This window comes from Octodon degus, unplaced genomic scaffold (assembly GCF_000260255.1).
Source record: "Octodon degus isolate 3935 unplaced genomic scaffold, OctDeg1.0 scaffold00312, whole genome shotgun sequence".
Classification (NCBI taxonomy): domain Eukaryota; kingdom Metazoa; phylum Chordata; class Mammalia; order Rodentia; family Octodontidae; genus Octodon; species Octodon degus.
The window spans coordinates 804,226-819,850 of record NW_004524888.1 but is presented as its reverse complement, the minus strand read 5'-3'; the positions used below and the strand labels follow the sequence as shown (position 1 = coordinate 819,850).

The 15,625-nt window shown below is 43.7% G+C and overlaps 1 protein-coding gene and 1 pseudogene across 9 annotated transcripts in view; one reads left to right on the top strand and one right to left on the bottom strand.

Moving 5' to 3' along the window:
* Nucleotides 1–1,477: 1,477 nt before the first annotated feature.
* On the top strand, nt 1,478–2,199 carry LOC101584263 (annotated as a pseudogene).
* A 4,313-nt stretch (nt 2,200–6,512) lies between these two features.
* The window catches only part of Wnk2 (WNK lysine deficient protein kinase 2), a 132,887-nt gene continuing 123,774 nt past the window's right edge, over nt 6,513–15,625 (bottom strand). For 6 of the 9 annotated variants that reach the window (XM_023707805.1, XM_023707808.1, XM_023707809.1 and 3 more), the window contains 2 exons: nt 9,131–9,242; nt 6,513–6,719 (listed from right to left, as the gene is read on the bottom strand). In XM_023707805.1, coding sequence (XP_023563573.1) covers nt 6,694–6,719; nt 9,131–9,242 — 138 coding nt within the window. In that variant the 3' untranslated portion in view covers nt 6,513–6,693. Of the gene's footprint in view, nt 6,720–7,792; nt 9,243–15,625 lie in introns of those variants that run through there. The other 3 variants (XM_023707803.1, XM_023707804.1, XM_023707802.1) reach the window with 2 other exon arrangements.

Genomic DNA, 15,625 nt, shown 5'->3' with positions numbered 1-15,625 from the left:
GCCCATTAGCTCAGTTGTTTAAGTGCCTGCTTAAACAAAGCACTCAAGCTCAAGCTGCTATGGTTCGAACCCAGATACTCACAGCAAACAAGAAATGCCCTAAGGCATCTTCTGGCCTAAAAAAAAAAACAAAAAAAAAACCTTAGTTTTGTATATGGTAGAAAGTACTAATTGAGAGTTTTTAAAAAATTATGGATCTCTATCTGTGTCAGCACCATTTTTGAAAACATTTTTTTCTTCACTAAGTTGCCCACACACTTTGGCTGCAAATGCACAGGTCTGTTCCCTACACACAGGGGTCTATTTCTGGTCTCCTTAATTGATGACCCTGCTGCTGTCCTTTCCATGCTGTTTTGTTTTGTTTTTGCACAACCAGGGATTGAACTCAGGCCCTTGTGCTTGCCAGGGAAGCACTTATTCCACTGAGCCATTTCCCCAGTCCCTCTTTCCATGCTGTTTTGATTACTGTAGAGTCAATGAAAATTTATAAAGTCAGGTAGTGTTGATCTTCCAACTTTTCTCTTCTTCAAAGTTTCTTGAGCTCTTCTAGGTCCTTTGCAGTCCTATATGAATATCAGAATTAGCTTGATGATTTCTACAAAAATTCCTGCTGGCAATTCTATTTGGATTACAGTAAACTTGTGCGCATCAATTTGAGACTTGACACCTAACACTACTGAGTCTTCAAATCTAGGAAGTCAGCATTTTTCTCCACTTAACTAAATCTTCTATAATTTCTCCTAGCTGTGTTGAACACAGACAGGTCTTTGATCTCTGTGGTAGATTTCATACGGTTCTGGACTTGGTAATGTTCGATTGACTGGTACCTGAGAGTTGGACTCCATGACTTCTCTGGATGGCCCTGCTTAGTCTCCAGGCACTGTCCTCCCATGGATTGCTTTTGTTGATGAGGGACACTGGGATCTAGGATTTTTGTTTTTGTTTTCCCCCTTGAGGTATCTTTAAGATGAGGGAAGCAGAATTATCGAGAAAAGCTCACGTAGAATTAGAATTATTTCTTCCTTAAATATAGAGGGAAATTCACCTGAGAAGCCACCACACATCAGAATTTTCTTTGAGAAGATTCTTAAGTATAAAATAAATTCATTTCATAGATATGGGCTATTCAGATTATTACTCTGGTAAATTATGACTTTGATTTGACCTTTTCATTTACATTGTCAAATCTATTGGTGTGCAAGTTGCCAATTCCTTATGTCTTTTAATATCTGTAGATGATCCTGATGTCACCTATCTTATGGCATTTGTATTTTCTTCTGTCTTTTCTCCAGATTAGTCTGGCTGGTGGTTTTTCTCTTTTATTAAGTCTCTCCAATGACAGATCTTAGCTTCATCAATATTTTCTATATTTTTATACTTTATTTTCACTCTTCATTTTTTTTCCTGTTTAGTTTGGATTTATCATCTTCTCTTAGGATGAAGGATGGATAAAGCCCTTCCTGTTCAGGCCAGCACCATGCAGCAGGCAGTGGAGGGCTGCAAGATCCAGAGGGTGTGGTTGTCTACGGAAACAGACGGGTGGGACAGTGAGAAGGAGTGGCTGGTGCTGGTGACTGCTCACCTGTAAATATGGCTTCATCAACCCCCAGGGCCAGCAGGTGGTCAGTGTGGTACTCAACGCAGTGGACACGATCTCCTACAGAGGGCTCCAGTTTCCTCCAAAGTCCCTCAGCAAGCGATAAGGCTGTGGGGTTTGCACTCAGGGGAACAAGCTGAGTCATCTTTCTTTCATAAACAAAAGTAATCCCAGGTCCACAAATATGCCCAGCACTACTTGGGCCACTTTTGCCCTGGGTTATGGTGTAGCCCAGCACCCAGAGGCTGGTGTGGATGAAAAGACAGTGACTCTGCCATTAACATTTGTGCCATAGGTTTGCTGCCGCTGCCATAGACAACAGAGCCCAACAGTTCCCATCACTTCGTGACGTATAGTCACCAAGATGTCACGCAGCCCGTTCCTCGTGTGCCTGGGAGGCTGCTAGTTTAGAAAGCTTTAAGGCTCTGTTGATCCAAGCTGTCAAAAAAGCCCAGAAGGAGAACCCTTTGCCAGGACAGGAGAACAGTGTGCTGGTCTTAGAGTGCCCTCTCCTCATTGAGACCTCTGTGAGACTAACGTCCTTCACCAATAAGGAGGCCAAGCTGGGCTACACCATGACGCAGGGCAAAACAGGCTTCTAGATGGCTGAGTCCGGTGCAGGTGACTGTTGGGAGGGGTCAGAAGCTGGGTGCAACTAAGTGAATTACACGTGTTAGTAGGATATGGACCCCAAGGACAGGGGTGACAGACAGGCAGAAAGACTTTGTCACCAGTGGCACCAACTCCTTCGGTCCCCCTGCACTGCCCCGTGTTTGTCTCCAGTGCACCCATGTGGCTCCTAGTGCCTGCCCACCCCTCAGCATGCTGAGCCCGCACACCATGTCTGCCTCTGTCCTGTGGACAGTTGGATTTGGGCAGGAATCTGGTGAATCCAGATTCAACACATGTGCATATGTTAACACCTGGTGTCAAAATTTTTTTTCTTTTTTTGTACCAGGACTGAACTCAGACCTTGCACTTGCTAGGCAGGTGCTTATGCCGCTGAGCTATCTCCCCGACCCTCAAACTGTATATTTTGAAACTTAATCCATCTTTTTTTTTTTTAGCCAAACACAAATGCTGTCAGCAGAATGGAGCAAGATGTAGTCTGTGCCTTGTCAACCCCTCGTGAACAGCTCTCTTATAAAAATGTTTGACCTCAAGTCACTTTTTCTAGAATTAGTCCAAGTTGTTTCGGTACCTAGGCATCATTCCCAGGCCCCAAAGGGTGTGCACAGGCCTTTACAGGAGCTACCAGTTTCATGGGGTCATCCTAATATTCTTTGCACACAATTCTGACGTTGTCTGCACCCTAAGTTTGTATCATTCTATTCTTGTTTGAAAAAGAATTGGGTAGCTTGCTTTTTAAAGAATACACCTTAGAAACAACCACACAAGACCTGCTGAAGTGGCCGGCAATGACTGTGGTCCCCAATGCCCCATGGAGACCCAGCCAAGTCACTTGAGTTTCCACTGCCTCCTCTCACTGCGTGCGGCGCTTGCAATAAACTGTTTTTTGTTTTTTTTTTTCCTTTCTCCAGTATGTATTTGGTACAGGGTCTCACCACACAGCTCAGACTCATAGTGATCCTTTTTTTTTCAGCCTCCCCAGCACTGGGATTACAGGCATACATCACCACACACAACTTAGTCACCAGCTCAGTGTGCCCTGGTGGCAAGTCCGGCGTGGCATTTGGGACCGGAGATTGAACCCTGGTCCCCACGCTTGCCAAAGCAAGCGTTTAGTCCAGTGAGCTATCTCGCCAGCCCTTTGTGGTGAACTTTAAATGCTGTCAGTTTCTCTTCATTTACAGCTGTCCTACCTTTAAGCTGCCTGGCATGCATGTGACCATGATGCCACGTCTGGTTTAACATTTCTTCTTTCCTAGTGATACACTCTTGGGCTACACTAGTCCCCCACTACTTCAACTGCTTTAACAGTATTTAATGAAATTTGATAGGTCTTGTTTTCATTTTCAAACTTATTTTCTAGTATCTCTTTTGATTTCTTCTTTAATCCATGGGTAACTGTATTTCCAAGTATTTAAGTATTTTCTCATGAAGTATTATTGATCTCAAATTTAATCCTACTTTGGTCAGAGAATGTTATGCAACCTGAATCCTTGTGCTGGGGAGACAGCTCAGTGGTGTAAGTGCCTGCCTGGCAAGCATTAATTTAAGGTCCTGAGTTTGATCCTTGGCACCAAAAATAAATAAATAAATAAATAGAGAGAGAGAGAGAGAGAGAGAGAGAGAGAGAGAGAGAGAACATTGTAACTCATTTTTCTTTTCCAGAACATGGTCTATCTGCACAGACCAAATTTCAAGCCAGCCAACTGGTCAATAGTGATGTTCCAGTAGTCTATGTTCTCAGTGACTGTTGTGGTTACTCTGCAGAAACACGATGGGTCTCTACCCCAAATGTGGTTTGGATGTTGAGACTAATGGACACACACACACACACACACACACACACACACACACACACGATGAAAAGGTTAACAATGAAACTTCTGAGGGGATGACAGCTTCCAAGCAGATCCAAAGTGGACTGAGGGACCGGGGAAAGGAGACTGGCTTGGGGTTTGCACGGAGGCCAAGGGGTAGGGCAGGTTGAAGGTACCTGGGTATGGGTGGGGGCGGTCTGGTTTGATGTATTCCATGGAGGGGTGCTAATGATGGAGCACTCAGCCTTTCTCCTCAGCTTCCCCGTGTGGAAGAGAATGGGAAGAGAGATGATGCTTCAAAGCTGTCAGCACTCAAGCATTGAAAATTGGAGTCACAGGAGTTGGGGACATAGCTCATAGGTACAGCATATGCTTCACATGCATAGACACTGGTTCAAACCCCAGCACCACAAAAGACAAAAAAAAAAAAAAAATTGAAGCAAGACTCTTGGCTACCATGGTTGTCTCTTTACTCGCAATGCCGCTTATAGGGGATGTGGACCTATCTGCAGTTTTTTGTAGTTCTGCTTCCTTTATTTTGATGTTGTTAGGTACACAAATGTTTATACATGTTTTCTTGTTAAGTGACCTCTTTGTCATTATGAAGTAATTATTATTCAGTATTAATAGAGCCACTCCACTTTCCATTGGTTAAAATTATGATGGCTTATTTGTGTCCATGTCTACATGTCTTTATATTTAGTGCTTACTGCAGGCAATGTATATCTGAGCCTTGGTGCTGTTTACTAGGTTTGCTCTGACAACTTCTTTTAAATGATTAGACCACTTATAAGTAACTAACAGATTGGGCTTTTTTGTCTTTTGTTTTGTTTTTTGGGTTTTTTTTGGTAGAACTGGGGATTGAACTCAGGCCCTTGCGCTTGCCAGGGAAGTGCTTATTCCACTGGGCCATCTTCCCAGCCCCAACTAACAGGTTTAAGTGTTAATACTTCGCTATTTTTTATTGATCTCATCTGTTTGCTGTGGTTCTGAGTTTCAAACCAAGTGCTCTATAGCCCCTGGCACTCCTTTGGCCAACTGCCCTTGCACTCCTGGCCAGGTGTGGAAGCCACCAGCCAGTGTCCTGCGGAGTCCATGCTTCTGATGACTTCGGGCTGTGAAGCACTGCTGCACCCCATATCCTGAGCCTACGTGTGGCTCAGGATAAGCAGGTGGCTTCTTCCTCTGTTCTCTGCTGCAGATGATTCTTGTTTCTGCTCTCCCTCGCACTCCCTACCTATCAAAGCCAAATCTGTGCAAAGTCACAAAACACACAGCAAGATGGTGGCTACCTCAACACTAATGGCCCTCAGACTAAAACCTATCTTGCATATCTTCATCTGGGGCTTCCCAGTTTCTAGAACTGTGAGAAATAAATTTCTTCTAAGTGAACCATTCTATGGTACCTTGTATGGCAGACTGAGCTAAAATACTGTTACTGTTTTCAAGGTCAAGGCTTGGCTCCAGGACAAAGGCACAAAGCGATAAGCTGGAAACCTCATTAGAGATACAGTAGTGGTACTTGGCTTCATGAACTCAGTTCCCTCCGAGATTCTGGTCCCAAACTGAACTAGGTAAGAACCAAGACAAGACCTGTCACTCCCCACGAGGTCAACATTGAACTGAACCGCTGAATTTTATTTGATTCTCATCCAACTAGGTTTATGACCAGAACCTTGGAATCAAATCTGTAAACCAATATAATCTCTGGTACTCAGAAACCTTCACAATACTCAATTCACCAAACTTCACTGGGTATTCTCACGTCCTAGAGAACTGACCAGACCATTAAATGATGCTCTTTAATTCCACAGGCTGAGAATTCTATTATGATAGAAATGCCATTTGGGGATGTTAACAACCATCTTAATGTCATAGCAGTAGGCGCTGCTAAAACCCATCCATCACTGGAGGAAAAGCGAAAGTGCAGCTAGAGATGAGTAAGCATTCTGATGCATGTGACTCCAAGAATCACAGCCCAGATGTCATTCCTGCATCCAGGCCAGATTCCAGACATCTCCACTGCGCGTTTCCTGCCAGAACTACTTGCAGCTTTCCCTGCTACACTTTGGATGCCTCCCACCATGCGGGGAGGGGGTGTGCCCACCATGGAGCTGGTGGACCTGTCCTGCATCCCCAAGAGGTCTCAGACCCCACCTGGCTGGCAGTGTACATGAATTCTGGAAGGAGAGTTATTTCAAGTTTCCACAGATGCTGCTGTGTAGATGGGTGGGTAACTTTGGTCTCTGAAGACTGGACAGAAGATGGAAGGTCACAGAGCTGTGTGAGTGAAGGGGACCCGGACTTTGTGCCTGGAAGGTGGCTTGGGGATGAGCCCCAAGGCCCTGCAGAGGACAGGCCATCCTGGACAGGAAGGCTTCTGGTCATGTCCCCTGCCCCACACCCTCACATTTGTATCACCTGCCTGCCTGGGGGCCACCAGAAAGGAGAAAATTTGAAAAACCAAGTCCTTTCTCCCCCAAAATATTTTTTATTCTTGCATTACATTTGTGTTTCCAATTGTGAATAAAAAATGCTTAGAAAGTGGTTACAAAACAGTGTGAAGTGGACTCGAGGAGGGGCTGGCCCGGAAGGTCTGTCACAGCGCCGCTGGATGGTGCGACATGGGCTTGGTGGTATCTGTGCCTGTCAGTCAGGTTTCTCGCTCTCAGGATCTGGAAAACAAAACCACCACAGCTCGCTTGTTATGGGCTGCCAGGGTGCAGCCCCTCCCGGGCCTGAGCCCAGTGCCCTCGTGCATCCTGCCTGGGCACCTGGCCCACTTTCCTGGGAGCTGGGCCAGTCTCAGTGACCACACCCTTTAGTAAGTCCTGCCCTCAGCACAGAGCCCACCAGCCTGTTATCTGGCCATCTTCCTCTCCGTGACACCCAGGCATGCAAAATGACCACAAAACCAGAGAACCTGGCAGTAAGCTATCCTCTGGATCCCTGGGTAGCTAGGAGGGACCAAAGATCACAAATTTCTCCCGCCTCCCTCCTGAAGGCAGAGCCAAGGTAAGGCACCATGAGGTAGCCGTGGGGTTGTGTGCTGGCTATGGTGGGGTGGAATGTCCTTCCAGAGTTGTGAAGGAGGCGGCTGCATCTTAACAGGAAGGCAGCAAGGCCACAGAGGCAGCCATCCCCAGCTCCAGGGGCCCAGCGGACTGTAGACCTCAGAGTGGTCAGGGCCAGGCCTACAGTGCACATGCAAGAGAAAGCAGCTCAGGTACCACATGAGGAGATCCTTTCTCCAAACCACCACCTTCCCTACAGCCCTGTGCCCAGCACCCTTCATGTGACTCCTGGTAACCACAGCTCCAAGTCTTCCTTTAGGTAAGAATCCGAAAGAGGGGACTGCTTGCCCAGTCCTGGCCTGCCAGGAGTCATGTATACCCAGCATGTGGAACCACCACCCACAGGGGCAGGGCGCCGATGCAGTCAACATGACTGTGAGGCTCACCCCTTTATCTGAACTTGTAAAAGTAACTCAGGCACAGGGGCTGGCGAAGCCTGGCATCCTGGGCACCCAGGTCACACCCTGCAGGTACAGTGCTGGGGGACAGACAGCCCCACTGGAGACCCTGTGCTCGATCCCTGGTCCCATTAGAGTTCTCGCCCAGGGGGTTCGGCCCACTCCAGGCTCAGAGCAGAACCCAGGACAAGCCAGCCTGGCTTTTATGTGGACAGAGGGTAAGAAAATGATGTTTCACAGTGTTTTCAAGCAAAAATGTTTATTTTTTCACCTTCACATACACAATCTCTTGGGGATCCCGTGCCACTACTGTTATCGTGGGAGGAAACGACAGAGGCGTGCAGAGCAGGGGAGAGGGCCACCTCTGGTTCACCCAGAAATAGGCCCACATGGTTCTCGGACCAGGCACAGAGCACAATAAGCCACAATAAGAAATCCCTTATAGCAGTGGATGCCTGGCAGAGGATCCTGAATAGCTTCCTGTTAAATTCATTTCTAACTGAACAGGTAGGTGGACAGAATATTAAAACTAAAATAATCTAGTTGGTCCAATAAGTACAAGATGTATAGTGCACAGTGGGGGCCGTCACTTCCACCTAGGGCTGTTCTGTGCCCACAGGGGAGGCACCCATGGAAACTGCAGAAGCATCCTGCCCTCAGCAGTGTGACCTCAAGAGGGAACTACAGGGCCAGGTGGGCCCCCACAGAGGTCATGGATAAGGAAGGCAACGGGTGGGAGGCCCCTGAGTGGAGGGGGCAGGGCACATCTATGCAAGGCGCCCCAGTAGCCTGCCACCACCTGGTCATCTGCTCTCGTGGCATTTTCTGGCAGGTCCCTTACAGTGAAACAAGGCTGCTGCTGCTCCTTACTGCACACACTCCCTGCCCAGAGGGCCTCTCAAGTCACTGATAAGCCCAGGGAAGCTCTCGCTCCCCTGAGACCAAAGCCCAGTTCATCTATCAGTGAGCTCCTCAGTATGTAAGAGCACTGGTTCAATTTCCTTTGTTTCTAAAAAGGCATTCACAACGGAAAACTGAAGATCAGACTTTAGCTTCAGCTTTGTAAACCATTCAGATCTCTGTAACTGATCACAGTACAGACATTAAAGCAAAGTCAACTGTGCATGAAATAAGACCTTTTCTGATTTTTTAAAAAACACTTCCATGAGGGAACAGAAAGCTGGAATTCAAGATACTGCAGTTCTACAGGGTAAGGTTCTAACCTCCAGCTGAGGACAGAGGTGTGCAGACTATGGGAGCTAAGATCGTCAGGGTGGTCTTAGGCAGTAGGGGAAGCTTGTGCTGAGGTCCATGCTGCCTCATGGCTGCTGAGCCCTGTAGCCACTGCGCCCCATGGCCAAGAGGCATGCAGAGGCCAACCCATGATTGCACTGGGCTACGTGATATGCAGCTGGTGACTGGGGATGCTGACAGCAGGCGGTCGCAGGAACACAGGCAGCACAGGTACCTGCACAGGGGTCCAGCTGCCCCAAACTCCTGGCAGGCTTCCCTGGGCTGCCCAGGGCCCCCAGGGCACTGGAGCTGGGCACACACCTCCATAGTGACCCAGGAGAAGTGCACAGGGTGGACTTGGGAGGCTGGAATGGACAGTACCTGGTGTGGACACAGGCAGGGCTGGGATGGCTCCAGGAATGGCTGCGGTGGACAAAGGGCCAGGTGCTGGGGCCAGATATGGCGTCCCCACTCCTGCTCGAGGCATGGTCATCTAGAAGACACAGACAAGAAAAGGAAGGCATGTGGGGCTGTAATCGGCTGGCCTTCTCTCATGCCCGAGTCCCTGGACTTTCCCCATCCTCAGGACAAAGTGGTCCCAAAGACAGGCACCCCCAAGGCTAACACTGAAATGACAGTGCAGGCTGGGAAACAGCAGTCTTCCCTAGCTTGCACCTGAAAGCTCCAGCCTGGTCACCTCTTGGCCACAGGCTCAAGATGCCCATGGCCCAGAGTGAGCACTGGGGCAGAACTCATAGGGCCTGGCCACCTCTGGGTATATGAAGCATCCCACCCCTCTCTGCAGCCGGCACCAGTGTCTCCTCTGATCATACTGTGAAATGATGAGTGTTGAGAATAGCACAGGAGCCATGTGTGGGCGGATGCCCCTGTGCAGGGCCAGACAAGTGTGTAGGGAGGGGTCTGAAGGACAAGGAAAGGCAGTGAGGGCCTACACAAGCTGCACTATACAAAAACCTGCAGGGCGATTGACAGCAAAGGCATCAAAGGCGTACAGTCTTCAACCACCTGAACAAAATGCTGGCTAATTAACCAGCAACCATAACTGGGGTTTGCCCCGGGAATGCCAGGCTACTGCCCCATTGGGAACCACCCCACATTGTGCAGTAAAAGCCCCATCAGAGGACTGGGCTGTGGCAGGAGAACACACATGTGGTACTCTGCATGGACACAAGGAGGGAACCTGCCAAAGTCTACCTCTCAAGAAGGCTCACTCAGCTACACCTTCTACCTGCAGAGGGCCTCAAGGGGCCAGCAGCTGAGCCTTGCAGAAGGTGAAGACCAAATGATTCCCTGTTCTTCTTGCTTCTAGTCGAAGCTACCAGTAGCACCCCTCCCCAGGCAGTGAAGAAAGCAAAACTGTCCTTATCTATAGATGACAAGACAACACACAGAGAAAACCCCACAAGAATGGCCAAAATTATTTCTTTAATGCACAAATTTAACAGAAGTGCAGGCTACAAGGTAGAAAAGACTAATCACATTTCTGTATATCAGTAACATACACATAGAAAATGAAATTGAAAGAACAATGCAATTTAGTATCAATAACTAATCAATAGATAAATTTAATGAAAGATGTATAACATCTTTACACTGATGAGAAATAAAAACAGTGTAAATAAATGGGGAGAAACTCCCAGGAGCATGCACTATCATTTATATGCCAAATTTTACCCTGCTGATCAGACTTAACACTTTTCCGATCAAATCGCAGTGAGGTTATCTGATCGATCTATTGATCTATCTATCGATCTATCTATCGATCTATCTATCTATCTATCTATCTATCTATCTATCTATCTATCTAGATATCTATCTAGATATCTATATATATCTAGATATATATAGCTTCTGGATAATATGCAGCATTAAAGATCTAAGAAAATCTTGGAAAGGTCCAACAGTACTAGCTTGGCACTACCAAATATTATTGTAAAGCTACAGTAATAAGAGAGTGACTATTCTAAGAAAGACAGGTAAAGAGAACAAAAGAAACACACACCCTCATATGCAGTCACTGGACACACACCTGTCTGCTTCGGAACAGTTCATCTGAGAAAGGATGATGCTAGCACAAGCTGCCATGCACACGGGAAGACACCCTGGCTGATCCTATGCCAAGCCACACACCAGTTAACTGTGACGGCTCACAGGCCTCAGTGTAATAATTAAAGCTATGAAGGTTCTAGAAAAAAATAATAAAACTTCTGCAACATCACTTTCACTATTAAAGAAGTGAGGGGAAAGCCACATATTGGTAGGACATATCTATAAGGTCTGCGACAAGAGATATAAGAACTACCACAAATCAACAATAAAAAGATAAACCAGCTTTTAAGTGGTTAATATCATTGACCAGACAATATGCTGAGTTGGCTGTGAAGAATGTAAAGAACTGCTCAAATGCAAGTGAGAACAATAATGAGACACTTACATTAGGCCTCAAATTCTTTTTGGCAAATTAACTTTCAAATACAACGTCCTGTATGTAATGTAAAATCAAGAGCTCAGAAGAAAAAAGAGGTATAACAGAAAAAAATAATAGAAAGAAAAACTAGAAAGTACTATGTGAAGAAGCAAGATTGAAAATTTTGGTAGAGTTGGATTTTTTTTTTTTAAAGATACTGCAGGTGTGGGAAAAACAAGTAGAAATTCTTCAGCCAAAAAATTATAATAATCAAAATTAAAAGCTTAATGGATAGGGTTAATATACAGTCTACACACAGGAAATTTAGTGAACTAACATCTGAAGAAAATAAGACAAAAAAGAATGGTCCATTTGAAGGATATAAAAATTTTAATTTTAATTGGCTTCTCTGAGGAAGCCAAGACACTGCACTTTAAATTGTCCTACATGTGCTTGAACAGGTAAAGGAAACCATGGACAGAGCACTAAAGGAAACCAGAATGATATGTGAACAAAATGAGAAGATCAACAGGTAGAAATTATAAGAGACTAAATAGAAATATAAGAGGTGAAGATTATAAATGAAATTTAAAAGTTCATTAGAGGAGTTCAATAGCATTTGCCCTAGCAGAAATAAGAGCCAGCAAACTTGAGGTATTATAATTGAAATTATTAAGCTTGAGGAGTGAAAAGAGAAAAAGGAACAAAAGTGAACACAGTCTAAGAGATCTTAAGTGGTGCTCAGTGGGCCACCTTCATGCATCTTGGGAGTTACAGAAGGCGAAGAGAGAGGGGAAGTTCAGGAAAGTACCTGAATAATGGCTATCCCTTTCCCAGGATCATAAAGACATGAAGCTACTTACCCCAGAAGCCCAAGGAACTCCAAGCAGTACAAAACTAAAGTCAGTCTCACTGAGACACACTACAGTCAAACAGAAACAGGGAATCTGAAAGCAGCAAGGCAAAAGCAGCAATCTGTCACTTACAAGAGATCCTCAATACTCCTAATGGCTCATTTCTCATCAGAGCTCAGAAGGGCCAGACACAGTAGGATGACAGAGTTAGTGCAGAAAGAACAAATTGTCGACTAGGAATTTTATATCCAGCAAAACAATCCTTCAAAAATAAAAGAGAAATTAAGACTTCTAGATAGACAAACCTGAGAAATTGTTACTGAAGTATGTTTCCTACCAGAAATGGAGCCTATCCATGGGCAACCTGGTGACTTGGGGAGACCATGTCTCAAAATAAAAAGGAGAATATTCCTATTAAAATTAGTTTGGTCTTATTGAAAGTAATCTAAAAAAAGGTTAAGACTCTAATTGTAAACTCCGAAGTGATCACTAGACAAACAACTGAAACATATACAGTAAAATAAAGGGAATAAAATGCTACACAACAAAACAGAAACCAAGACCTAATTTTTAAGAGCAGTAATGTAAGAATTAAAGAATGAAGACTTATAAGACATAGAGAATATAGATGGCAAATCTCTTTCCCTATTTACACTTATTTTAAATGTAGATGGCTCAAACTCTACAACAAACAAGAAGACACCGAGGAAGTGGATAGAATACCATGGCCATAAGTATATGGACAGAACACCATATACTTATATGCTGCCTACAAAACATTCATTTTAAATACAAAAGGACAAAGATGTTGAGAATAAAAGGACAGAAAAAAAAATAATCCATTCAAATGGTAATCAAAAGAGTTGGGATAGTTGTATTGCTATCAGAAAAAAAAGTAGATTTTTAATAAAAAAGATTAAAAGAGACAAACCAATATATATAATAAAAGATTCAATTCATCAAGAAAGAATGTTAAAATACATGCATATCTAATAACAAAGTCCCAAATCACATGAAGCAGACACAAAAAGAACTTAAGGAAGAAATAGTTCTATAATAGTTGGAAGCTGAACTATTTCACTTTGAATTAAAGATAGAACAACCATATAGAAGATAAAGAAAGAAAAGACCTGATCAACATCATAAACCAATTAGGGGGCCAGGGAAATAGCTCAGTGAGATAAGCAGCTTAATAATAGCTTAGACTTGTCTGGCAAGTCTACAGTCCTGAGTCCAATCTCCAGTACCACAAAAAACAACAAAACAAACAAACAAACAAACAAACCACCAACCACAATTAGTCACGACATTTATTACATATATACATTGCTTTTAACTGCACAGGAATATTTCCCATATGTCAACTTACAACAAATGTCTAGAACATTTCTAAAAGACTTAAATAATATCTAATATCTTTTCCAACACAATGAAATTAGAAACCAATAACAAGGGCCAGCGAGATAGCTCAGCAGACTAAGCACCTGCCTAGGCAAATACAGGGACCTGGGTTCGATCTCCAGCACTACATGCCACATTGGCCCTGCCCCTGGGCGCATGCCTGTAATCTCAGAGTTGGGGAGGATGAAAACAGGAGGATCACTTCAAGTCTGAGCTGCGTAGTAAGACCCTGTAACAAATGCATAAATTTAAAAAAATCAATAACAAAAAGAAAACTCCAACACTTATAAATATGTAGAAATTAAACAACATCTTAAACAACCAAAAGGCCAAAGAAGTTGTCAGAAAGGAAATAACATTTCTACTTCTAAACAAAATATTTCTTAAGTCAATAACATAAATGTATACCCTAGAGAAACTAAAAAAGAGCAAAATAACTCAAAGCTAACAGAGGAAATGAAATAACAAAGACTATAGCAGAGATAAATAAAACAGAGAATAAAAAAATATAGAAAAATTAATGAAACTAAAAGTTGGTCCTTAGAAAAGAGAAACAGCTGAGTGTGGTGGTACATACCTGTAATAGCACTCAGGAGTCTAGGGCAGAATGATCATTGTGAGTTTGCGACCAGCCTGGGTTACAAAGTGAGCTCAAGGCCAGCCTGAACTTTATAGTGAGATCCTGTCTCAAAAAGAAGAAAAAAGAAAGAGAGAGAGAGAGAGAGAGAGAGAGAGAGAGAGAGAGAGACAGGAAGGAAGGAAGGAAGGAAGGAAGGAAGGAAGGAAGGAAAGAAGGAAGGAAGGAAAGAGAAACAAATTTGACAAAGTTTTGCTGCCAAACTGGCTATTTTAAATGAACTGGACAAATCCCTAGAAAACACAAACTGAGGGAACTGGGTTGTAGTTTTCTTTCTTCTTCTTTTTTTTTTTTCTGAAAACATTTTTTAAAAAGCATTTATTTATTTATTTGGTAGAGTCTCACTATGCAGCTTGGACTCACAGTGATCCTCCAGTCTCAGCCTCCCCAGTGCTGGGATTTACAGGCATGTGCCAACATGCCAAGTTTTGGGACTGGCACAGAGGATTGAAAGTGAATACTTGCACTTGCCAGGCAGGCACTTAGACTGCCAAGCTATCTCCCCAGCCTGTTTTCTTCTCTTGAGATTCCATTTTTCTGGCTCTGTTATCAGTGATGTTGGTTGGCCTCATAGGATGAATTAGGAATTCATCTCAATTTTTTGGAAGATCTCAAGAAAGATTGGTGTTAATTCTTAAATGCTTGGTAAAATTCACCAATAAAACCATCTGGTTCTAGATTTTACGTTGTTAAGAGGTTCCAGATTACTAGTTCTCAATCTAGAAAAAAGAATAAAGCTGGAAGACTCATACTTCCTGATTTTAAAATTTACTACAAAATGACAGCAACCACAACAGTCCAATACTGGCAAAAGTATAAACATATAAACCAATGAAATAAAAAACAGAATTCAAAATAAATTCTTGCATATGTGGCTACTGATTTTCAATAAGAGTGCCAAAACCATTTAATAGGATAAGAACAATGCTTTAGATACTTTTCTGCTGGGAAAAATGGATACTCACAATTAAGAAAAAAAATATGAAAACTGACCTAAATATACAAGCTAAGGTTACAAAACTCTTAGAGGAGTCTGGCATGGTGGCATATGCCTGTTATCCCAGCACTTGGGAGGGTGAGGGAGGAGGATCGCTGTGAGTTCAAGGCTAGCCTGGGATAAATAGTAAAAGAAGGAGGAGGAAGATGAAGATGAGGAAGAGGAGGAGAAAGAAGAGGAGGAGGAGGAGAAGGAGGAAAAGTTATCATGATGTAAAGACAGTCTATTCCATTTTTCTGTAGTGTTTCTATTATGAATGGAACAAAACCTCATGTTCAAGAATTGGAAGAAGGGCTGGAGATGTAGTTCAATGATAGCTTAGCTAGCATGCATGAATGTGTGAGGCCTTGGGTTCAATCTCCAGTATTAGAAAATAATATCTTAATACATTCTAATTTTTAAATGTTTTTTATCATATTCTGTAGGGACTTAAACTTCAACATATCAATACTTGATGAAAAATACCTGTTCCATATTATGCCTAAGATGTTTGATATGCAGACAGATAGTGAGGTTAAACTTAACAGCCTAAGGTGTATGGTAATAACAATAAGCTTGT